General features: G+C 36.6%; 1 protein-coding gene across 1 annotated transcript in view; it reads right to left on the reverse strand.

Annotated features, from left to right (window-relative positions):
* Positions 1-26,287, reverse strand: part of FAM81B (family with sequence similarity 81 member B) — a 53,050-nt gene that overhangs the window by 7,046 nt on the left and 19,717 nt on the right. The window contains 3 exon segments of the mRNA XM_057703113.1: positions 5,117-5,223; positions 11,373-11,502; positions 21,106-21,224. Of these exon segments, the coding sequence (XP_057559096.1) occupies positions 5,117-5,223; positions 11,373-11,502; positions 21,106-21,224 (356 nt within the window).

The raw sequence follows: 26,287 nt of genomic DNA on the forward strand, positions 1-26,287 counted from the left end.
CCTCACTAGGATAAATGTGAGGTAAAGGCTGTTTTTTAAAAAAAATTTTCATACTAATGGAATCAGGTTAAAATGCACACCAAGGTCAATTAGAAGGGAGAAAGTTACAGACGACTAAAAGAAAATTTAACGGGGCTCTGTAGACACAAGCAGAGCCTGGGTAGAGAGCCGTGGTGATAGTGCCTGGTGAGGGCAGAGTGTGGGGCTTGGAACAAATATCCCAGTGACCTCCCTGGTTCCAGATGACTTGCATAAATGAGGACATAGCTCCATCCTGAGCTAGTTTTACCAGTTCACTTGGGTCTCAAACCCAGTTGTCTTGCATTCAACAATCTGTCGAATTAACTTTTTTTAGAAGACATGAACACTTTGAATTCTTGGAAACTGCTACTATTACCAGGCTGTCAAGAATTCAGATAGTGGCTCTAACCAAGTGGGAATATAAAAAGACTGAGTGCCCTTTGATGGGGTGTAAACACAGAAGAAGTTTTCATTTTTGTAGTCATACCTGAATAAATACTTTAGATTAGGTACTACTGTTTCTTTAGAGATTGAGTCTAAGAATCTTAGTTTCATGTCAGCAGCAAGAAATTTCAAGAAACTTTTTTCTACTAAGTTTATATCTATATATCAAATTAATTTTGTCTCAATGTTCTGTGATTTCTAATTAGTGACACTAATTAAAAAGCAATTCCAACTCCACTCTGATAGAAAGACTTATTTACTGTTCATTCTAAATTGTACTTGAGTTTATTTTTGTTTATTTTTTAATAGGTTTTTTATAATTTCATTTTCACTTTAATTCTCTGTTTTTGGCTGTGTTGGGTCTTTGTTGCTGTGTGCAGGCTTTCTCTAGTTGCGGTGAGTGGGGGCTACTCTTCATTGCAGTGCACAGGCTTCTCAGTGCGGTGGCTTTTCTTGTGGAGCTTGGGCTCTAGGCACTGCGGTTCTGTAGTTGCAGCACATAGGCTCAGTAGTTGTGGCACATGGGCTTAGTTGTTCCATGCATGTGGGATCTTCCCAGACCGGGGCTCGACTCTGTGTCGCCTGCATTGGCAGGCGGATTCTTAACCACTGCGCCATCAGGGAAGTCCCTGTACTTGAGTTAAAATCCCAGTATCTTCATAGCCTTATACTGTCATAGTTTTGAGCACACGTGATTTTTCCCGGCCCTGAATTTCAGTAGCGCAGTTACTTTACTATAGTAGGTGGAATTATGAGATGGAGGCATCACAGATTGACAAAAATAACCTGAGATTTGGAGTCAGACGCTTTCTAGCTGTGTGACTTTGGGCAAATTGTTTAATTTGCATGGTTATAAGTTTCCTTGTCTTTGAAATGAGGATAAGACTCAGCCTGCAGAGCTGGGTGCACTTGAGCACTTAGGGATTGGTAGGCATTTATAAATGACGGTGGATATTTATTATTTCTGCCTACTGATATATCTCATTTAACATCATCTCAACTTTTATTTTATCTGTTATGAGCTTTTCACTTATGTGTTTTCTCCTCCACTGTATATGGTCACGATTATGTCTTTGGATATGTAACACAAGGTACATATTATGGGTGCTCAAAACATCCATTCATTCATTGGCTTCTATTTGTGTCTGAATGTGCTGGGTGTGGAGGATACAAAGATAAATGAGACAGGTCCTTACTCTGGTCCGTTTTCTACTGTGATAGCATCTTCAAAGCCATGTAGTAAGATATGACTCTATGCATTTGCTTCATTGACCAAATATTTTTCTTATAAATCACTATCAACTGAATAGCATCAGCAGCAAGAGCTATCTAGGGAGTGACTGGTAGGCCTTGGCCCTGCCAACCCCTTGCTAAAAGAGCCATAGTTCATGATGGCCGAGATTCTTGCCCTATAAGCACTCGGGTGTCGGCTCAGGACATTACTTAGCTGAACATCTGACTAAGGCCCTTCTGGAAAGAGGAGGCTCAGTGCAGGGATTCAGGTGACACAGCTTGTGCATTTCCTTTGTCAGGTCTAGTGATCAGTGCCAAAGTCCCACAGATTCACTAGAAAACCCCAAGACAATATTGTGGCTTTTAAGTTCAGTACACAATATGTTTAGTCGACCATTAAACTTGAATTTGTTAAAGTTTCTTTTCTATTTTATTTTAAGCTGAGAGCAAACTCAGTGCCTCCTCTTTATTTTAATTTAATTTAATTAAATTAATTTATTTATTTTGGCTGCACAAGGTCCCGGGCTTCTTAGTTGTGGCATGCATGTGGGATCTAGTTCCCCAACCAGGGATCGAAGCCAGGCCCCCTGCATTGGGAGCACAATGTCTTACCCACTGGACCACCAGGGAAGTTCCTGAGTTTGTTGAAGTTTCTAAAGTTTCTAACTTTCTAAAGTTAAACTTACCCTTTAATGTTATTAAAAGCTTTTAATCCCTTTGTTCAGAAACAGTTGTTTCTTAAAAAAGTAAAGTAAATTCTGTACCCCATCCACTTTGCTTTGAGAAGTGCTCTGATTGAAAAAAAAAAAAAAAAAGAGCCCTACCTGCCTTACTTTTCTCTTTGAGCAAAGTACTTTGCAATACATAGCTCAGTCAAAGGGTTAATATCCCTAATGTGAAGGAATCCTACCAATTGATAAGAAAGTGATGAAGATAAATGATAAGAATAGGCACTTCACAGAAAAGGAAATTCAAAGGGTGAAGGAAATGCGAATGAAAACAAGAGATGCTATTTTTCATTCTTTAATTGGCAAATATTAAAAAAGAATATCCATTATGGACAAGAATGTACAGAAAGATCTTCTCATGCATAGCTGATGTGAGTAAATTGCTACAACATTTTTAGAAAGAAATTTATAAAAATTAATAAAAACATAAACTCTGACCTAAGAATCTTGCCTGTAGAAATAAAAGCACCTATATGTAAGGAAATTTAAAGATATGCACACAATAAGTTTTGTTTGTGATAGCTATAAACTGGAAAAAAATCTATTCATCAATAACATAAATGGGTGAATTAATTATGGCATATCTGTAAGTTAAAATAGTATACAGCTGTGAAAAAGAATGCTAGAACAACATTCGCTAATCTAGAGAGAGAGAGATCCAAGATGTACTGGAAAAAAAAAATGATTGAGTAATGTGTATAGGATTTATTTAAAAAACCCATGCTCTCTCTTTGTATATATGTATGTTATATATATTATATATGTATATATATATAAAATCTCCCTTTTCTGTTACATATTTATATTAACAAGGGGGAAAGTGGGGGAGGATACATCCCTGGTGTTAGCATTGGTTACATTAGGAAGCTTGAATGGTGACCTCTATTTTTATCTTTGTCTTATTTTATTTGTTACAATGAATGCATATTTTTAATTTAAAAAAATAAGTGGAGAAACTTTAAATAAAAAAGAGTCAATTGTGTAATTGAATTACTAGAGCTTATAAGTACTTTCCTGGGGAAAAATCTGATTTATAAATTCACCGTTACCTACTGTAATACTAATGAAATTTTAAGACTTCATTATTTCAAGTAAGGAAAAGATTCCAGTTTATATTATTACAAAAGTGTCCAGATTCAGATTTAACTATTTAGATGATGCATCTATAAGCTGATTTTCCACAGGACTGAAGGTGGAAAAAGTACACAGTATCTTCAGTGAAACAGTCAGACCTAGATCTCAAACATTTCCTTTTCCCCTCTTTTCTATTTGTTAATATTCTTGATTCCTTTAAGCCAGTCTTCCACTCCAGACTATGTCCTTTTCCTCCCCCAATAAAATCTATTCTTAAATTGTACTTCTAGAAAGAGTTTACTTTTCAATTTCTCCTTTGGACATTTTTCTCTATCTTAATTCTAAACTAGAATTAAGGGATTAGATCAATCATGAAGCATATTTACTGAGCACCCTCACTGTGCTAGAATTTAAGAACCTAGACGTGCTTTCTTAGAGTATGATGAAGGAAATATTTTCTGTTTACGCAAGACACCTACTTCTCTGAGTTTTCGTGATGACTACTCTTCTTGTTTATCAATTTCTAAGACACGTTTTTTCCTAATTTAACATTTCTGAAATTGGGAGATGTCTTAAAATGATAGCATACTATGGTTTGTTAGCTTCATGTCTTAGAGGTACAAGAATATAATGGTACATCTTGTAGTCAATGGCACTTAGATTTAATGAAATATGGTAGAGATGGGGGAAAATGGAGAAAGAGTACACTCAGAATACAATTTGACCAAGGCATTAAACTCAAATGATGTGGCACAGAAAAGAGAAAGAACAAGAACAGAAGGGGCAGTAAGGTGGTATCATCCAAGTGCCTAGAATTTCCCTTTGCCTGTACCATGGTGCCAGGAAATGGTGGTCATTTAAATAAGAAAGGAGGATTTGAGGATAAGGAGGCCAGTAGTTTGCATGTTTGTGAAGTCTTGTCTTCTTTAGTGCTTTCTCCATTTTACAAGGGAAAACTCAGCGTAATGTGGGATAGAGACTGGTATTAAAATAGGGACACTGTAAAGGAGCAAGTAGAGCGTCTTAGAAGAAATCATAAAAGAAAAACTTGTGAATCAAAGTTTTTAAAAAGTTATCTGATATAGTCAGTGGGAAGTTGTATAACAAAGGGAGTTCAACTCGAGGATGGAAGATGCCTTAGAGGACTGGGGCGGGGAGGGTGGGGGGGACTCGAGGAGGGGGGGAGTCAAGGAAGGGAGGGAATACGGGGATATGTGTATAAAAACAGATGATTGAACTTGGTGTACCCCCCAAAAATAATAAATAAATAAAATTAATAAAAAAATTATCTGATAATCTTGTGGAATTGATGTATGTTCAATAGTGCTTTACACTGAAGCATTTTAATATACAATTGATAAGTTAAAATTAAGCTATCGGAAAGTATGATTTTAGTTGAGATTATTATGCAAAGAGAATGACAAATTAATATATTTTAAAATTAAGAATATTGTATGAATTACTTTAGTGTAAACTATTCTCTGCAGCAGTTTGTTGCTTTATTTCTTGGCCAGGTTCAAATTCCTGGGATAGGATTTTATTTAATGCCAGTGCTTTCATTAGGCAAAACCCTTTGGAATGCATTAAACCGAATTAAAAATCTTCCATTCACTTACTTGAACTCCAAAAGGTTCATTTCGTGGCGGTAATCCCCCTGGACCATCTTTAAATTTGAGATTTGCTCAGAACGGGAAGCCTCTATCTTTCCTAAGAGCTGCATTACCTAATGAAAGTACAAAAGGGAGCTTTTTTTGCGTGTGAACACAACCACTAGCACTTACATTATACTTTATTCCTAGAGGAGCCCTGAATAAAGACTTGAGCCTAAAGCATGTTTGCATTTGAAAATGACTTTTTTCAAAGGAAAGACTCAACAGTTACAGCACTATCTTCAGGGAAAGAACAATAGGGGAGTGTTCCATTCTGCTGTCTATAATATTCTTTTTGATAATAGACTACCTAATGATGTAACAAAAACATGCTATTGACATTAGTTTATCAATGTGTTAATTTGATTATTTCTTTATTTTCTGTCTCCCTGGTTACAATGTAAGAGACTCTATCCTCTATCACCACTGTATCCTCAGTGCACATTAGATCACCGATGGTACATGCTCACCAAATGCTGTCGAATAAATGCATAAATGCACAACTGGGCTCTGCACAGAAAACACCTGAGTGGCCTAAGACTAGGCCTCAGGAATTGCCAGGTAGGATTCTGATATGAGCACAAGTAAATCCCAAGTGAAATGACTTAGGGCATTTTAAAAATAGAAAAAAACCAAGCTCATGTTTGGAAGTCAGGATAAAAGTGCCTTCCTCATTGCTGGAAACAGTGAAAAAGTTCTTTAGGTAAAAAGACTGGATTGGGAAATAGATGCAGAATTGCAGCCCATAATCACCTCTGAACTAATCACTGTCATCAGGAATGAAACTACACGATTGCCTTTGGCCAAACAAACTCAGCTCCTGGAAGAGACGGTCAAATGGAGGTGAATGGATACTTAACAAAATCCAAGTTCTCTTAATAATCGAAGGATTTGGTTAGGTAAATGTTGGGTGGGCTACCAATAGCACATGAATGGTTATTTATAGGAGATACACTTAAAATAGCCTATTTATAGGAAGTATACTCAAAAGCAGAACTGTTAACAATGAAATATAGGCAAATACAAGCCTGGCCAAAGCAAAGGAAAAGAAAGCAGGCAGAGAAACATCATCAGATAAAATGTTATTCAAAGCAAACTATGTTAAAGGGGACAAGGATGGTCATTGTTATAGATAAAGATTACTCTATCAGGGAATTCCCTGGCGGTCCAGTGGTTAGGGCTTTGTGCTTCCATGGCAGGGGGCATAGGTTCGATCTCTGGTTGGGGAATTAAGATCCCGCATACAACACAGGGAGATCAACTAGATGATAGGTGATGACTTAGAGGGCTGGGATAGGGAGGGTGGGAGGGAGTCGCAGGAGGGAGGGGATATGGGGATATATGTATAAATATAGCTGATTCACTTTGGTGTACCTCAAAAACTGGCATAACAGTGTAAAGCAATTATATTCCAATAAAGAGCTTAAGAAAAAAGATCCCGCATGCTGTGCAGTGCAGCCAAATAAATAAATGATGTATTAAAAAAATAAGATTTCTCTTTATCTATAAAATACACAGTGAAAAATAGTTTTGAAACTTTATATACATTATATGTTGAACTAAAAACCAACAGTTGTAGAATTACAAGGATAAACTAACAGAAACAATATATTAGAGATTTTAAATGACTTGTCTTGACTTACTGGTCAAATAAGTAAAATATAAATAAGTATGTAAGAAGATAGGAAAAATATAGTTTATTTATAGATTTACAAACAAAACAATCTAACTTGCCAGCAGAAAACCCTCATTCTTTCCCAGTGCCCACTGAGCATTTACAACTAAGCACACGTGACTACAAAGAAACACAAATTATTCTAAAAAGCAGGAAAAGCAACTACCTACACTGCATTTAAACTAGAAATCAATAAGAAAAGTATAAACAATCTAACCATTTGAATAAAAAATCTGTTATTTAATTCTCCAGTGTTTCACATGAAAATGTGCCTCTCAGATCACCTACTATAAACAGCATATTATGGCCAAGGGCCTTGACTGCTGTGCTCAAAACCCATCAACATCCCTTTGCCACCAAATCATCAGACCCAGACACTTTCAGAAGAAAAGCTATCAAATCCTTAATGAATAGAAAATTATAATGCTCTTTAAACTGTTTCAGAGCATAGAAAAAGAAATTTTCAAATTAGTTTAATAAAGTCAGTGCAACATTAATTCCAAAATCTTAAAAAGATTGCACAAAATATGTCCCTGAAGACTAATCTCATTTATAAACATTAATGCAAAATTCTTAAAGTGTCAGCAAAAACAGAGCACAATAGAGAAACATCATAATCAAGTGCAATTGATTTTTTTTTTTTAAGTAAGGATGGTTTAATAATAGGAAATGTATTAATACAAATATGCTAGTACAGTTTAGGAGAAAATTGATATCTGCACAAATACTAAAGTTTTTTAACATAATTCATAATTATTCTTTTAATTGAGAAATAATTATATTTAACACTGTATTACCTTTACTTGTAGAGTATAATATTTGATATATGTACATACTATAAAATGATTACCACAATAACTTAATTAACACATCACCTCACAGTTACAATTTTTTTCTTGTGATGAAAACTTTGAAGATATATTCTCTTAGCAACTTTCAAATATACAATACAGTATTGTTAACTGTAATCATTTGCTGTACATTATGTCCATAAGACATTTATTTTTATAATCTTTCTTGATTTTTGAAACCTTACTAAAATAAGAATAAATGCATATTAAACAGATTTATTGAGAAAACTTACTTCCTCTATCATAGGAGAAACAATGAGGACATTTCTGTTAAAGTCAGCAACAAGACCAGGATGCCCACTCTCCCTGCATTACTATTTAATATTGCACTGAAGTTATTACTCAAAACAGAAAATAGAGAAATTATGTGTATGAAAATGGAAAAAGATGAGGTCAAATCATTATTATTTAAAGATCATATGATTGTGTGCCTGGAAAAAATAAAAACCAACTGAAAAATGACTATAATCAAGAATAGAATTCACTGAGTATAAAATTATACAAAAAAGTATAAAATTATACAAAAATATAAAATACAGAATTTACAATACACAACAACTAGTTAGAAGATATAATGAAACTCCCATTACAATAAACTAAAAGATAAAAGATGACTAAATCTCAAAATACATTTGAGATGATGCCAAACCTACATGAGGAGAATTTGAAACCACTTCTGGAGGATATAAAAGCGAACCTGAACAAACAGGAATTATGCTACATTCTTTAATAAAACACTCAGCATTACAACTATGTCAGTCCTAAAGTTAACTGATAAATTTAACATGATTACAATAAAAATTAAAGCAGAGTTATTTGTCGATTTACTTGCTGGAACTAGACAGGCTGATTTTAATCACACGCAAAAACAAACAATTATCACCAGGAAAGGGGAAAAAGGAAAGCAGTGGAAGGGACTAGCCCTACCAGATATTAAAAACACTACAAGGTCTCAATAATTAAAATAATAATTAAGACATATCCTATTTTAGGAAAAACTCCAAATGGATCAAGAATTTAAATATAAACAATAAAGCCATGAAAGTACTAGAAGAAAATATGGACAATTCTTTCACACATTTGTATGGGGAAGCTCCTTCTGTGACTTAAAATTCCAGAAGCCACATACACACAAAAGACTGATAAATTCAGCTATAGAGAACATGTACATATCAAAAGTCAAAAGACACATGACAAACTGGGAAAACGTATTTGCAGCTCACACCACAGGGAAAGGGCTCACCTCCCTAACATATGAAGAGCTAATGGAAACTGAAAGAGAAAAATAGCCCAATAGAGAAATGAATAAAAGACATGAACAGACAGCTCACTGAAAAAGAAATACAAATAGTTCTTAAATATATGAATGATGTAATAAGAAAGGCTAATTAAAATAGAGATGCTATCTTTTTCTTTTAAAAAAGGCAAAATTCAAAAGTCAACACTCATTGATGAGGCAATGGGGATATAGGACATTTTATATATTGCTGGTGGGTATGCAATATGGTAAAAGCCCTACAGAGAGCAAGATTTTTTTTTTTTCAGTTTTGTATCTTGAGAGCAAGATCTTTTAAAATAACAAACATGGGTACCTTTGACCCAGCAATCCTACTTCTGGGTATTTATCCTATAGACATACATATAGACACACGAAATGACATAAATGCAAAGTTATACGTTGCAGCATTGTTTGAAAGAGCAAATTATTGAAAAGAATACAAATGTTCACCTATGAGAGATTAGTTCAATGAACTATTATACACAGAGGAAGAGTAGATAGTTGTGAAAAAGAATGAGGAAGCTCTCCGTGTACTGATATGGTGGACTTCTAGGATATATTAGTTTAGTTAAAAAACAAACAGGTGCATAGTAATACACATATGTTATCTTTTGTGTAAAAAGGAGGAAATAAGAATATATATTTTTATTTGCTTGTGTCTATAAAAGCATACTGAAAGGATTCGCAACAGACTAATAAAAATGGTTACCTGTGAGGGGCATGAATGGATGTGATCATTAGTGACAGAGGTGGAAGTTAAAATTCTTGGGGTGTATTTTCTCATATAGTTTTATTTTGAATCATATGTATGTATCACCTTAAAAAAAACTAAGGAGAGAGAAACTAGAATCTAATATCACCTTTGAATTTAGATGTAAAGTTAAATACTGAATTATTACAAAAAGACTGTATAGCTTTCATTGCAGAAATGCCAGAATGTTTCAGCACTGGGAAATGCTTTGATGTAGCACATTAGAAGGCCAAAGAAATAAACAAGCTAACAAACAAAACCCCAAACCAAAAAACAACCATGCTGAGTTAGGCATTCGTTAATGTCCAAAAGGCATTTTATAAAATTAAATGTTCCGTCCTAATAAAAACTAAGTAAAGCAGGAATTGCTGGACACTTCCTTAATATAATTAAAAACATGTCAAACCAATAGCCAACAGCAAACAACAAAGATATTTCCAGTGTAATCAGGAACTAGATAAGCTGTCTTCTTTGACCACTTTTATGTAACAGTACTCTGGAAGTTCTGATCAAGGCCTTAAAAAAAAAGTAATGAAGTTTTACATAGAAAACTAGAGATAAAGCTGTTATGATTTGTTGTTGATATGATTACCTTGAAAAACTATGAGAATCAGCCCCAAAACTCTTAGGACAAATGAGAGGGGTTTGTAGGGGGGTGGATAAGCCTGGTGGGACTGGAGTAAACTATGTGCCCCTGTGCACCTTCTGCTCTTGATAAACTGGCTGCATGAACAAATAATCAAAGAGCAGGCTTTCATTTCCCCCAATTCCCAAAGGATTTCCACTTTTTCTGCCCAAATGACTTCAGAGGAGATGTGCTTGTCTCACGTAAGTTATGTGACAAAGTTGGGCATGGAAGAGTTTGCATTGGCTCTTTTTGTTAAACCATTGCCTGGGAAGGTGTAAAGTGAGAGAGACATTTCAGGCAAAAAGAGCACAGAGAACATAGATGCAGTGCAATATCTTGGTGTGAGTGGGACCTACCTACAGGTAGTTCAGTGTCACTGGGTGTAGAGGGTGAGCCAGGAAGCACAGAGGGTGAGCTGTAGAGATAAGCAGGGGCCAGTGTACAGATGGTCTTTAAAATCCAAGCCAAAGGACTTCTGTATTATTCTGTAAGCGACATAACCCATTGCAGGGATGTAATGTGATCAACTCACATTTATGCTGAACTTATAGTAATAACTTCCATGGGAAATTCCTTTGCTTATTCTCTCTGGTTGTACAACCTTTAAGAAGAACCCAGAGGACCTTCCCTGATGATCCAGTGGTTAAGACTCCATGCTTCCAATGGAGGGGTCATGGGTTTGATCCCTGGTCAGGGAACTAAGATTCCACATGCTGCGTGGTGCAGCCAAAAAAAAAAAAAAAAAAAAAGAGAGAGAGAGAGGGGAGAGAAGAACCCAGAGAGTAAGAAAATAATGGCAACAGTAGAATCAAAGTGGTATATACTTACAATGGGCAGCTGTTTTGGAACATAGGAGACACTAATTAAATATTTGTTGATTAACCTGACAGTACTCATGGTGTATATGCACGAGTTGTCATATTTAAACCCTTTGGAGGAGAAGAGTTCTTTTGATCAATTACCTCTTGACTGAGCATTTTGATAAGCTATAATGATCTTCCGACAGTAACACATAAGAGTTCCAAATATTTTCAGTTACCTTCACGTCCCAGTTCTTAGAAACAGTTTCTAGGGCAGTCGTGAGCTCTTGAATTGTTTTTTCGAGTTGCCGGTGCTCATGCCTGATGAAGTGAATGTCTCCAGAAAGCTTCATGATGCTGGAATCGCATCTAGTTGCAAGATGAAAATCGGATGTGAGATCGATAGGCTTATAACATTTCTGATACTATAGTAGAATCTGTGCATTTCTTTGATGGCAAAAGTTCTAAAGTTCTTTGAATATTGAGTTGGCAGATGTAGGAGCATAAACAGAAATCTCCCTCATCTTCCTCTTTTTTCCTGATGAGAGAGAAACCAGGTTTGGATAATGATACATTGACCCAGATCAAAGCACTGAGTTGGAGTAGATGAAACCATTGGGGGATATTGGGTAAAATTTTAGATATTTGGCCTGATATGTTAGCTCAGTCATAGGAGTTCCAACAGATTTTGATGTTTTGGGCATACTCCCTGCTGCCCAGGGAAAATTGAAACTTTTCCTCTTCTATATTGTATTCTGAATCCTCTTTCCTCCCTTTAGCCTCTTTCCTTGGCTCCCAGATTGTCAATTCTTCTTTGGCTAGAAAAAGTGTCCCAGCTCCCCAGAGTCCTCCAACCCATCTTCAAAAGACAACGTCCTTTCTCTTGGCCCCATTAAAACTCCTGCTCCTTGAGTGGTTTCAGCCAAGTGTTGTCTTATGTTAGGACAAAAATAATCCACACTAGTATGTGTATCAAGCTTTGGCCCATAAGGTGGCATTTGGAATTTTCGGGAAGGAATCCTAATGAAATGGGGTTGGAGTTCATATTAATCATCTTCCCAGCATGTCAGGCAACCCCACCCACTACCAGACTCACGGCTTCCCTTGGGAGAGAGCAGGTTACATACCTTGTTATCGGTTTCAATACTCTCATATTTGCATGAAAATTAGGATGGAGAGCACAGAAGGTTTGTGTTTTTGTACATGAGTTACCCTCTGGTAACTTTCAAGTTTGTCATTTTATAAAATAACTGTTTTGACTGTCATCAAATAATATTTATTAGGAACTATATTTTCATATTGTGATGCTAAGTGCTATAAATATTATTTTATGACTGTCAGCATTTTTTAAGATCTAGAAATGAATTTCATTTTCCTAAGATTTTTCATGCCAAAGTTGAGCCAAAGGTAAGTTAAGGATGGTAATTTTCCTGAGAAACCTCTTGAAGGGGCACCAGATAACTGGTGAGGGGTGGGGAGACTGCTGGGAGGAAAAATTAGGAATTATTCTGATAAAAAATGGGAGCACCAAAGTTATGGGCAAAAGCCATTTCACATATTTGTATATATAAACTGTTATTGTCAGAACCACCTCTACTGTTGGTTAGACTATTCTTACATGAGTTCACATTAAGACACCCAAAGACTGCATGGGAGTAGCTGCTGCTCTCACCTCTCCCTGCCACCTCCCACCCAGCCCCACCTGTTCCCACCCTCAGGGACAGTTGGTCTGTGTGCTGTAGGCTGTTGGTTAAGGATTTAGTCAGATAGACCAGGCTTTGAGTCTGGCTTCTACTACTTCCTAAGGTTTGTAATCTGGGACAATTTTCTTAAAGTCTGTAAATTCCAGTTTTCCTTATCTGAGAAAAGGGGGTAATGATGCTGAGGTCACTGCATGTAGCTGCACAGTTTGTCCCCTGCACAATTCCAGGGGGTGCCAGACACACGGGCGGCAATGTGAACACTGTCTCCTGGAGTGCTGCATGCTCAGCCTTCCAAACCATGTCCTGAAGAGTGGTCCTGCCTAGGGTTATTTAAAGATGGAAGGAGGTGATGAATGCAAAGTGACTAGCCAGTACCTGGCACAGAGGAAGCACCCACACAGGATCAGCAGCTCTTATTTATTTCTTCAACTTGAGAGTTGCCACCTATACATTTTCACCCCATCCCATCCCCACCCAACCAGCCTAACTCCACATGCTGAGGTCAAGGCCATCCCATCTCCATCCAACCAGCTTAAGCCCACACACTGAGGTCAAGGACTAGTGGTTTTTCAAAGCTTTACTCCATATTTCAATAGGAAGTTTCTCTTTCGCTCCTTTGAAGTGATTTTATTGTTTCTGTTAAAATAATACATGATCATTTTTTAAAAAATTACACATAATACAAAAAAAAGAACAAAGAAGAGAGTTAACATCACCCCAAATTCCACTTTTCAGAAATAGTCATTGCTAATATTTGGTTCTTATTTCATTCACCATTGTACTATATATACACATTATGTAGATATGGTATGTAGTTATATTTATATATATACATATGGAGATAGGAAGAAAGATAGAAATATAATAAGATAATTTCAGAATATTAGGATTATATGTACCAGTTTTAGTTAAAAACAGTACAGTACATTGAATTTTAATTTAATTTAACCTAAGGAAAGGTAACTGTAGTGAAAAAATGAAGAAATTGCTGAACTATATATATATATATATATATCTCCTCACTAGAAGAGATATTTCTAAAAAACAAAGTTATAAAAAGTTAACATTGGAAGCATAATACTTTTTACAGCTACCATTTCGACTTTAGACACTGTCTATTGCCCATATGCCAAAAAATGAAAAACTAAATGTTTAGATCCTTGCTCTTTCAACAGTTTTTGTTAATATTTTAAAATATCAGTTTTTATAACATTCATGGTATGTTCCGCAACTAGATTTCTCATTCATTTAATCTTCATTCTATATTTAGACTCTGTTCAATGACAGTCCTTTAAAACTATGATTTCTTATCGGAGATCTTTATTTTGATTTATTCCTTGGTTGGCCAGATTTTGTCATCCAGATTTCAAAAGAAGGGTCCATGAGCATTGTAATATTTAAACTCTTGAGTGCGTGAGAATGCCTGTGTCTCTTATACTTTATTTATTTATTTAATTGGCTGCATTGGGTCTTCGTTGCTGTACACAGGCTTTCTCTAGTTGCGGTGAGGGGGGGCTACTCTTTGTTGTGATGCGTGGGTTTCTCATTGCAGTGGCTTCTCTTGTTGAGGAGCATGGGCTCTAGGTGCATGGGCTCAATAGTTGTGACTTGCGGGCTCTAGAGCACAGGCTCAGTAGTTGCGGCACATGGGCTTGGTTGCTTTGTGGCTTGTGGGATCTTCCCAGACCAGGGCTCAAACCTATGTCCCCAGCATTGCCAGGTGGATTCTTAACCACTGTGCCACCAGGGAAGCCCTGTTATCTTCTACTTGAAAGGTAATTTGGTTAAGAAAACATTATTGGGTCACTTTGTCTTTTGTTCAGAACATGGTAGATATTGCTCCATTCTTATCTGGCACAGTTTGAGGTGGAGAAGTTTGAGATGACTACGTTATTTTCCTTCTTATATGTGATCTGTTTTGTCTACCTAGATGTCTAATGTTCCTTTTTTTTTTTTTTTAATCTAGTGATTCTTTATCCTTAATAGTCAGTAACTTCAACCAGGATATCTTAGTTTTATTGTTCTTAAATTTTCTAGGGTTGCAGTTTTCGCTTTTGATCTACAAATTCAAATCTCTGTTTCAAGAAAGCTTTCTCCTCTTATATCCACAAATATTTTTTCCTCTGAAGAATTTGTTCTGTTCCTTCTTTAGGAGCACCTCTTACGTCTCTGTTGAATGAGGTCTATATTGTCTGCCCTGTACATCACTTCTCTATAACACATATATATGGAAAAGTATTTTCTTTTTGTTTTGTATGGTTCGTGCATGCTTTTTTTTTTTTTTTAAATCTTATTTTTAGTTGTATGAATCCTCTTTTAGGGGCTTCTAAAGTAGATTGAATCTCTGTAATATTTTAATTTTTTCTTTCACCTGTCCCTGAGCAATTCCAGTTTATCTCCTTTTGTTATTTGATATCCCTTTTTTGGGGGAAACCCTTTATCTCTTATTTTAATCAAAGTAAAACGTGTTTACAGTTTAAAAGTCAATAATAATGAGAAAGTCAATAACAAGCTACAGCAGTTCCTGGCTCTGCCTCTCTCTCCTCTCCCAGTTCCTCTCCCAGGAGGCAGGCGCCCACCTTCACGCACACTCTCGGAGGTGCCTGGCGCAGCCCACTCCTAAGCCTGTGAGAATTCTGTGGTATGAAACCAGGTGGTTCTCAGCTTGTCCCACACTGGTCTCATTACATCTGCTAAGTCAGTTTCCACGTCTGTCTGTCTTCCAGGTCCCAACATTTCTAGGCTGATAGCCCCTGTCTTTGTGGGTTTATGTTTTAAAGAGAAAAATCTTTTTTACTGTAGACTTAGTGGGGCTTTTGAAAGGAGCAACATTACATGTGACAGTTCAATCAGCAATCTTCTTTTCTCTCTCTCTTTTGCTCTTAATTTCTTTGAAACCAAGAGAACTTTGACTTGAACTCTTCTCGTGTTTTTCTGGGTAATTCCTGTCATGAGATATATTCATCGGTCTTATGCTTTTATCTATCATCCATCTGTCTGTCTGTCTGTCTGTCTATCCATCCATCCATCCATCCATCCATCCATCCATCCATCCATCCATCCATCTACCCACCCACCCATTTATCTATTGATGGTGGTGGTGGTGGCTGTTATGCACAGGCCAGATTCGTCCTAACTCCTGCTTTCACATTTTCCTGTGATTCTGGCCACCTGCGGAGTGTATGTTTCTTGTTTTTTTGTTTTTTGTTTTTTATTTTTTATAGTTTTTATTGGAGTATAGTTGATTTAAAATGTTGTGTTAGTTTCAGGTATACAGCAAATTGAATCAGTTATACACATACATATATCCACTCTTTTTTAGATTCTTTTTCTATATAGGCCATTACAGAGTTTTGAGTAGAGTTCCCTGTGCTATACAGTAGGTCCTTATTAGTTACCTATTTTATATATAGTAGTGTGTATATATCAATCCCAATCTTCCAACTTATCCCTCCCCGCCCCCCTTAACCCCTCATAACCATAAGTTTGTTTTCTACACCTGTAACACTATTTCTGTTTTGTAAATAAATTCATTTGTACCCTTTTTTTTAGATTCCACATACAAGCAATATCATATGATATTTGTATTTCTCTGTCTGACTTGCTTCACTCAGTATGACAATCCCTGGGTCCATCCTTATTGCTGTAAATGGCATTATTTCATTCTTTTTTATGGCTGAGTAATTTTCCATTGTATATATGTGAGTGAGTGTGTGTTTGGTGGGGAATAGATCACCTCCTCTACTCAGCCTCTTTGTTATCCAATCTGTTGTTTCTTTAGGCCCTGGGAAGGGGACATATCTCCCACATCTCCTCAAAAATCGGATTGGTATGTCTCACAGCAAATCATCACCATAGATTCTATAATGTGATACGATCGTCTCCTCTGCTTCCTCGGCCTTTTGCACCCCAGCTGGTTTCTCTCGGGCATGAATGGGCAGGAAGGGAGGCCCCAGATGATAGATCACATGATTGCATCTTCAGCTCTGCCTTCTCTGCTGTTCTCTGTTGCTGACCTGAATCTCTCATGGGATGGTTCCTATGTCTCCTGTGACTTACCCCATCCCGTAGGTAATATCACTGTGTTCAAAATATTTGGTCTATGCCTTTCTGGATTACGCTTCCTGATTTGGATGAAATCACTATGTTTAAGGTTGAAGGAGAACACTGTCAGTCCAAACATCTCAGTATTTGGTAAATGTGTTCATTTGTGGTTAGTGGTTGTGGCAACTTCCATGTTATATTAAAGATGACTCTTTTGTTTTCCTCCTTTTATGTTTACGGGCATTGAGATGTCTCAAGGGAGAGGAGTGGAGGAAAAATATCTTTAACAAAAAGTCCCCACTCTTTTCAAAAGTTTACAGTATCCAAATAATATCATTATTGTTTCTTCAAAGGACACTGACTTACCCACTTAATCCCACATCAATACAACTTATTTTTTATAGGCAGATCTGCCTTGGGGTCCCAAATGGTCAAATGTGGATAGAGGGTTGGCCTCCTCTGGCTGCTTCTACAGATTGGAAGCCACCTGTATGGCTGCCCTTTACGTACTTGCCTTTTTCTGTTTTGCACATGAGACTAATCTATCAAATAGAGTACAGAGTGTCAAAAGCAGGCCAGACAACGTTGATAGCCTCATCTCATTGGAAGCACTTGCTTTTAAACCGCCACTATATTGGAATGGGAAATAAGGTATAAAATTCAAATTACATTGTTATCAAATGTTGAGTTTGACTTATGAAGCAGTAAAAGGTTTGCTAGGAATTATGTTAAAATAATCAACTTAGTTTCACTTATGCCAAAATGCTAACTGAAGTTAAGGTCAGCATATGTGGGAGAAAAGTAATTAATCTGCCTCAGCTGGTCCGTGCGTCACTTGCCTGCAAAAATACGGAAAAGAAAAAGAGGAAGGGTGAATTTAAATCTCATGACTTTTAGTCAGAATCGGTCTCAAATCACTAGATTTAAGAAATTTTTATAAAAGGGAGACATTTCAAGGAAAAATAAAATCTTGTCCTAAAATCACTGCTTCATAGTAAAGGGGAAGGTAAGTACACAATCAGAGAACAAGGTGCACCAAATAAGCAGCAAAATTCAGATCAAGTCCCTCTGGGAAAAATCCAGTGACTCCTACACGTCAGGCAACTAAGAAAATGCCCACATCACACTGGGTTTAAAAAGTTGAGACACACACATGCCGCAAGCCCCAACCCTGGTGATGCACCTTATAATTGGGAGAGAACCCCCAAATCCCAGATTCTCCCTGGGCAGCAAAGGATGTGGACCATACATCTACCCAAGAGACTGGCTCCCAAATCACCTCTCTCTGAGACCTGATGGGGCTCATGTGTGAATCCCTTGGGACCACAGAAAACAAAGAGGGAGTTTAAAATGGTCACATGATTTTTAAAAAATGGGCAAAAACCTGAATAGACGTTTCTCCAAAGATAATATACAAATGGCTAACAGGTACACGAAAATGTGTTCTATATTACTAATCATCAGGGAAATGTAAGTAAAAACTATGAGCTATCACCTCATACCTGTTAAAATGAGTATTTTCAAAAAAATAAAAGATAAGTATTGTTGCAGATGTGGAGAAGAGGGAATCCTTCTACACACTTAACAGGAATGTAAATTCGTACAGCCATTATAGAAAACAGTATGGAGATTCTTTAAAAAATTAAAAATAGAACTGTCATATCATCAAGAAATCCCTCTTCTGTTTATATATCCAAAGGAAATGAAATGAATACCTGGGAGAAATATGTACTCCCATGTTAATTGCAGCAATATTCACAATAACCAAGATATGGAAACACCCTAAGTATCTTTTTATGGATGAATAAAGAAATTGTGATATACAGAGACACACACACTCTAAAATTTTCAGGCTCAAAAAAGAGGAAGACTACCATTTGTGAGAACATGTATGAACCTGGAGGACGTTATGCTAAGTGAAATAAGCTAGACACAGGAAGAAAAAACTGCATGATCTCTTTTATATGTGGAATCTAAACACGTTGAAAACAGAAGCAGAGAGTAGAACGGTGGTTATCAGGGTTGAGGAGGTGGGGGAAACGGGGAGATGTTGGTCGAGGGTACAAAGTAGCAGTTCTGTAGGCTGCATAAGTCTAGAGCCCCAATGCACCGTGCGAGGACTACAGTGAAGAATGCTGTACTGAAGAAAGGAAATATGCTGAGAGAGTAGATTTCAGGTGCTCACATCACACACACAAGAAGGTAACCATGTGAGGAGAAGATATGCTAATTAGCTTGATTATAGTAATCACTTTAATATGTATCTGTATATCAAATCATCATGTCGTATACTCTAAATATATACAAAAATTTTTTTTGAAAGGAAACAAAGAGGAGAAAAAAAAGAAACTGAAGTAGAGCAAAGTGGCACATCTTTTCCTTGGTATTATTCCAGTCATCTCTCGGCATCGTTTAAATCTGTTTGTGATGTTATCTTGTATGTAAGACAGGATTTACAAGAATAAAATAGTAGGTTCTTAAGTGGTTTGCAGGAAAAAAAATAACTGGTTGAAGTGTCATCAGCACACCACCAAAGTGAGCCAGATTTCATGTTTGATTCAAAAGAGATTTTTTGTGCTTTTCTTCTTTGTAAAATCATGGCGCATCTCACTAGGGTGGTGGGTTGTTTATCCTGCTTCATAACTTACCCCAATATTGTAAAAATTCTACTTATCAAATGTTATATGATAAAGTACATAATTTTATGTGTTTTAGTAGTATAAAATATGTACACACATAGTACACAATTATATATGTATGTATATACACGTATATAGTACCTATGTGTGTATATATCATATACACACATACGTACTAACCCTGTAGATTCTGTTTTCCTCATGTCTGTTACCTGTTCTGGACTTGCATGGCAGTGTTTTAGTTTAGGCCCCTGACATTTCTCACCTTGATTGCTACAATAGGCTTTCTTTCATCTTCATACCTTCTTTCTGTACCCCACCAATTCAGCTATAACTAGAAGGTTACTAAATGTCATCCTCTTACTTAAAATCTTCCCATGGCTATTTATAACCTTCTACGTAAAGTTCAAACTTTTTACCAAAGATCCCTCATCATCCAACTCTGGACCATTTCTCCAGCTTCATCTCCCAATCTCCCATCTCTCCCTAAATGCAAATCCAAAACACCATAACTAAAATACTCTTCTCACAGGGAGGCTCTAAACATGTCAGGGTAATTTATCCCTCAGTTCTTTTGCACATGACATTCCTCCCATGTGAAGTGCCTTTCCTATCCTTTCTTGTCTAGCCCACTGCTGCAAATCTTTCAAAACCCATCTCAAGTATCACCTCCTCCAGGAAGCCATCTATATGCCCTAATCTGATTTGGAGATTCCCATAGCACCCCAGGCTTTCATTACAGTGCTCACCTCATTGTTTATATTTTCCCAGGAAGACTGTGAAGTTATGGGAAGGGGACCATGTTGCTGAATCCCTGAATCCTAGCATACTGCCTGACATATGGTAAGTGCTTAATACATTTTTTGTTGAATTGAATGGATGAGTACCCTAGGAGAGGTGTGTCTTAGGTGTTAATCACCTAATTATTATTTGGTCATTAACACTTCCAAGCAGATTAACAAGCTGAAGGTGGGGTATTTAGGAGAAAGGAAGGAGGTGCTGGCAGAAGATGTAGAGATGGAAATGTGTCCATGCTCAGCCACTCACAAGGCATCTTTGACGTGTCTACCAGAGTGGTCCTGCCATTGTCAATACCTGCAGATTTTTGCTGAACTGTACACCATGAATTCTTTCGATTTACAAGTCTCATACGAAAAGGTGTCATTCCAAATTTTATTCATTTGACTATTAAATCCATTTTCTAGGCTTTTATGTGCAATTTTTTATATCTTAAATGTTTCAGTCCTTAGAATTTGACATCTGGGAATTTTGTATGTGGTTACAAGGGTATGTGTGTCTTCGTATAGATGTTGGCATTTGGACAATTAAGGGTCATAGAGACAAGACTCTTGTCATTTGCAGATGAAACCAAATTGGGCATTCTGAACAAGAGGTCCTTTACAAAACCCTTGGATCTCACAGGTAGCATGAAACTTTCAAATTTCATAATATGCTTTCTAAATTACTATGTCATCATTTAGCTTAAAGACAGTATCTTATTTTCTACAATATGGAACTTATTTAGGAATGAGAACTCAGTGGCCAACAACTGACTGCTAAGCATTAGTTAATACACTTCTTCTCACCTGGCTACTCTTCCTCGAAGATCTCCAACTCCTTGAAGGTGTTTGGTGTTTAGGTCCTGTACTGCAAAATTAGTTCCTGTGGCCGCCAGGTCTCGGGCTTTTATTTGTTCTTCTAACATCTGCAATATTTGAGTTAAAATTCCCATTAATTTCCCATCACACATGATAAAAAAATATCATTTAAAGGAGAGGTTACAAAATCAAGTACATTTCTTAGTTAAGCTGATAGTGTGAATGAGAGGGTCCTATGTCAGAGAGAAGCCTGAGGGAGGCAGGCTTTATCTGAGGGAAGCAGTGATGGCTTGAGACCTGCTGATTTTTACCAGGTGGGCATGATGGTTCCACAATGTTTCAACAGAAGCTGGAAATCCAGATTTTATGTTAAATTTCTCAATTTAAAAATATTGACATCTTATTCAAATTCTTTTATAAACACCATATGGGCCAAACAAAACATATTTACTGTGCCATTATGACCATCATCGACATAAAGGCGTTTCACGAAAACCTCTTCCATAATTGGTGGTAAAGTTTAGAAAAAGGGACCTTTCATATGCCGTCAGGCAAGGCCCTTTATAGGTCAAATCAGAACCGCAATGAAGCTAATACAACTAACACAAGCAAATCTGAATCATACTGTTTCACATACATGGAGTGAAAAAGGTTTATTGTTCTAGGTTTTTTAGAGAATGTGAGAGATTTATGGCTTGAGTGTGTTCAGATTTTGCCCCAGGTACCCTTCGTCATGTCTTCATTAGGTCCTGGTGTTCTGAAGTGAAGCTGACCATCCTATACCATGGGGTTGATGGCCCCTGAAACAGTGGGTTTTAATATTTGGCACTCATACATAAAAATTAAAAAATTTTGCTTGTCCATAGAAAAAATTTATACTTGCTTGACATTTAAACAAATGAAAAAGTAAAGACATATAAAAAATAATTTTTGTTTACTATGAAAAATGTTGAGAGGATGGGAAAACAAACAACTTTGGGACGTGGGGAAACACTAAAGGTTAATTGCTATATTTTAGCAAGGCCTGAACCATGTTAAATTTATGATTATGAATTTTTGGAGGAAAAGAGTGATTTTTATAGGAAAAGAATTATAGAAATTTCAAAGACTATGTACAGAATCTTGCCCATTTGTACACTGGCAGAGTGAGATGACCCAAGAGCAAATATAGCTTTAACTGAAGACATAAAAGTGTCAAGAACACTAGCTAGAATTTTTTCTGTTTGTGTTTTTGGCTTGCTTGCTTGGTTTTGTGTGCCTTAGGTGTTTTAGTTCATTCAGGCCACTATGACAAAATACCACAGACTGAGCAGCTTATAAACAACAGAGATTTATTTCTCATAGTTCTGGAGGTTGAAAGTCCAAGATCAGGGTGCCCACGTGGTTGGGTTCTGGGGAGAGCCCTCTTCTGGGCTGCAGACTATTGATCTCTTGTTGCATCTTCACACAGTGGAACGGGCCAGAGAGCTCTGTGAGATCTCTTTTATGAGGGCACTAATCCCATTCATGAGGACTCCATTCTCATGACCCAAGTGCCTCCCAAAAGCTCTCCTAATACCATCACATAGGGCATTAGGATTTCACATACAAATTAAATGGGGATACTAGCACTCAGACCATAACAGTAGGTGTTGTTTTGCTTTGTTTTGGTAAAGAATAGTGATAAAAGGGAACTTGCCCTATTAAATAGTAAAACATTTTGTAAAAACAAGGATAAGTAAATGAGTGTAGCTAAATAGCTGTGTATAGCTAAATTGATCATTGTAATTTAATGAAGATCTTGGTAGATGTAAGAAAGATATGCTATATATGAGACTTAAAATCAATGGGGAAGGAATTTCACAAATGCTGTTGATATTTTTGGTTACTTGTTCAGAAAACAATCAGTTTAGATTCTTACCTCACATCATACATGAGTATAGATTTTAGGAAAAAAATAGATTTAAAATATTTAAAAAGTTAAGCCATAAAACTAACAGATAATAGAGGAGATTATTTCATCTCTGAAATTTCTGAAGGAAATTTCTATTCTTAAAAGTAGTGAGGGAAATCACAAAGCAAAATATTGGAACATTTAACTTTATATAAAACTTGTAAAAAAACATTATAAATATAATTAAGATATAAACAACAAGCTGGAAAAACATTTGTAACAAATGTTACTGCCAAGAGTTTCAACGGTGTGTTGCAATCAATATACACCTGTTTTTGAGAGCCGATTGTGTATATATATCTTCCCATCTTTGTGTTTAGTAACATCAGTTGGTTTTTATTTTGTTTTTAATATTTATTTATTTATTTGGCTACACCAGGTCTTCATAGCTGCATGAGAGAGCTTTGTTGTAGCATGTGGGATCTTTTAGTTGTGGCATGCAGTATCTTTAGTTGGGACATGTGGAATCTTTAGTCACAGCATGCAAACTCTTAGCTGAGGCACATGGGATCTAATTCCCTGACCAGGGATCAAACCCAGGCCCCCTGCATTGGGAGTGCAGAGTCTTAGCCACTGGACCACCAGGAAAGTCCCAACATCAGTTGTTTTTTTTTTTTTTTCCTTATTTATTTATTTATTTATTTTTTGAGGTACATCAAGTTCAATCATCTGTATTTATACATATATCCCCACCTCCCTTGACTCCCCCCCACCCTCCCCGTCCCAGTCCTCTAAGGCATCATCCATCCTCGAGTTGAACTCCCTTTGTTATACAACAACTTCCCACTGACTATCTATTTTACAGTTGGTAGTATATATATGTCTGTGCTACTCTCTCGCTTCGTCTCAGCTTCCCCTTCACCCCCCGCCCCCTCCCAAACCTCGAGTTCCCCAGTCCATTCTCTGTATCTGCATCCTTGTTCTTGTCACTGAGTTCATCAGTACCATTTTTAGATTCCGTATATATGAGTTAGCATACAATATTTGTCTTTCTCTTTCTGACTTACTTCACTCTGTATGACAGACTGTAGTTCTATCCACCTCATTACATATAGCTCCATCTCATCCCTTTTTATAGCTGAGTAATATTCCATTGTATATATATGCCACATCTTCTTTATCCATTCATCTGTTGATGGGCATTTAGGTTGCTTCCATGTCCTGGCTATTGTAAATAGTGCTGCAATAAACATTATGGTACAAATTTCTTTTGGGATTATGGTTTTCTTTGGGTATATGCCCAGGAGTGGGATTACTGGGTCATATGGTAGTTCTATTTGTAGTTTTTTAAGGAACCTCCAAATTGTTTTCCATAGTGGCTGTACCAACTTACATTCCCACCAACAGTGCAGGAGAGGTCCCTTTTCTCCACACCCTCTCCAACATTTGTTATTTTCAGATTTTGTGATGATGGCCATTCTGACTGGTGTGAGGTGATACCTCATGGTGGCTTTGACTTGCATTTCTCTGATGATGAGTGATGTTGAGCATCTTTTCATGTGTTTGTTGGCCATCTGTATGTCTTCTTTGGAGAAATGCCTATTTAGGTCTTCTGCCCATTTGTGGATTGGGTTATTTGCTTTTTTGGTATTAAGCTTCATGAGCTACTTGTATATTTTGGAGGTTAATCCTTTGTCCGTTGTTTCGTTGGCAACTATTTTTTCCCATTCTGAGGATTGCCTTCTTGTCTTGTTTATGGTTTCTTTCACTGTGCAAAAGCTTTTAAGTTTCATGAGGTCCCATTTGTTTATTCTTGATTTTATTTCCATAATTCTAGGAGGTGGGTCAAAAAGGATCTTTCTTTGATGTATGTCATAGAGTGTTCTGCCTATGTTTAGTAAAGTAGCAGGATACAAAATTAATGCACAGAAATCTCTTGCATTCCTATACACTAACAACGGAAGAGCAGAAAGAGAAATTAAGGAAACTCTCCCATTTACCACTGCAATAAAAAGAATAAAATACCTAGGAATAAACCTGCCTAAGGAGGCAAAAGATCTGTATGCAGAAAACTTTAAGACATTGTTGAAAGAAATCAAAGACGATACAAACAGATGGAGGGACATACCTTGTTCCTGGATTGGAAGAATCAACATCGTGAAAATGACTGTACTACCCAAAGCAATTTACAGATTCAATGCAATCCCGATCAAATTACCAATGGCATTTTTCACAGAACTAGAGCAAGAAATCTTACGATTTGTATGGAAACGCAAAAGACCCTGAATAGCCAAAGCAATCTTGAGAAGGAAAAATGGAGTTGGTGGAATCAGGCTTCCTGACTTCAAACTATACTACAAGGCCATAGTGATCAAGACAGTATGGTACTGGCACAAAAACAGAAAGGAAGATCAATGGAATAGAATAGAGAACTCAGAGGTAAGCCCAAACACATATGGGCAGCTTATCTTTGACAAAGGAGGCACGAATGTACAATGGAAAGAAAACAGCCTCTTCAATAAGTGGTGCTGGGAAAATTGGAAGGCTACATGTAAAAGAATGAAATTAGAACACTTCCTAACACCATACACAAGAAGAAACTCAAAATGGATTAAAGACCTAAATGTAAGATCAGTTTGTTTTTAAAATCAATCATAGTGAGAGTATTTACATCATGGAAATAGGCAAATACTATGAACCAGGTATTTTATCCCCTCCAAAAAACTGATTGCTGATTGTTAAACATTTACCAAAGCATCACTGCTTATTATTCTTAATAAAAAAACTCATAAATAAAAATTAAAAAGTACTAAATCCCCCAAAAATAAACTGGCAAAAGACATTAACAGATTATTGACAGAGAAAATTGTTACAGTCACTTTTAGAAAGTGAAAAAAAGAGAGAGAACTCATTTCTATCCCATCAAAATAGCAATTATTAAAACATTAAATCTCAATGCTGGCATAGGCACAGTGAAAAAAGCATTCTCATATAAGGCTAATGGAAGTGTAAATAGATAAAAACTTTCTGGAAACCAATTTGGCAATATGTGTAAAGAGCTTTTACAGTATTCTTACTCTGGTAATTTCACTTCCAAGAACATACACAATAGTAATAATCCAAACGTAGACACATTTATGCACAAAGATATTTCAATATTAGAATAATTAAGCAAACCATGATGTATGCAGCATGCAAAAAGCTTTTAATGATATACAAAAGAGTTTATGATACAATTTTATATTAAAAATTGTGCTTACACACGTAGTCTCCACTTCCTAAAGGGAATGCCTGGAA

This window comes from Hippopotamus amphibius, chromosome 1, assembly GCF_030028045.1.
Source record: "Hippopotamus amphibius kiboko isolate mHipAmp2 chromosome 1, mHipAmp2.hap2, whole genome shotgun sequence".
Classification (NCBI taxonomy): Eukaryota; Metazoa; Chordata; class Mammalia; order Artiodactyla; family Hippopotamidae; genus Hippopotamus; species Hippopotamus amphibius.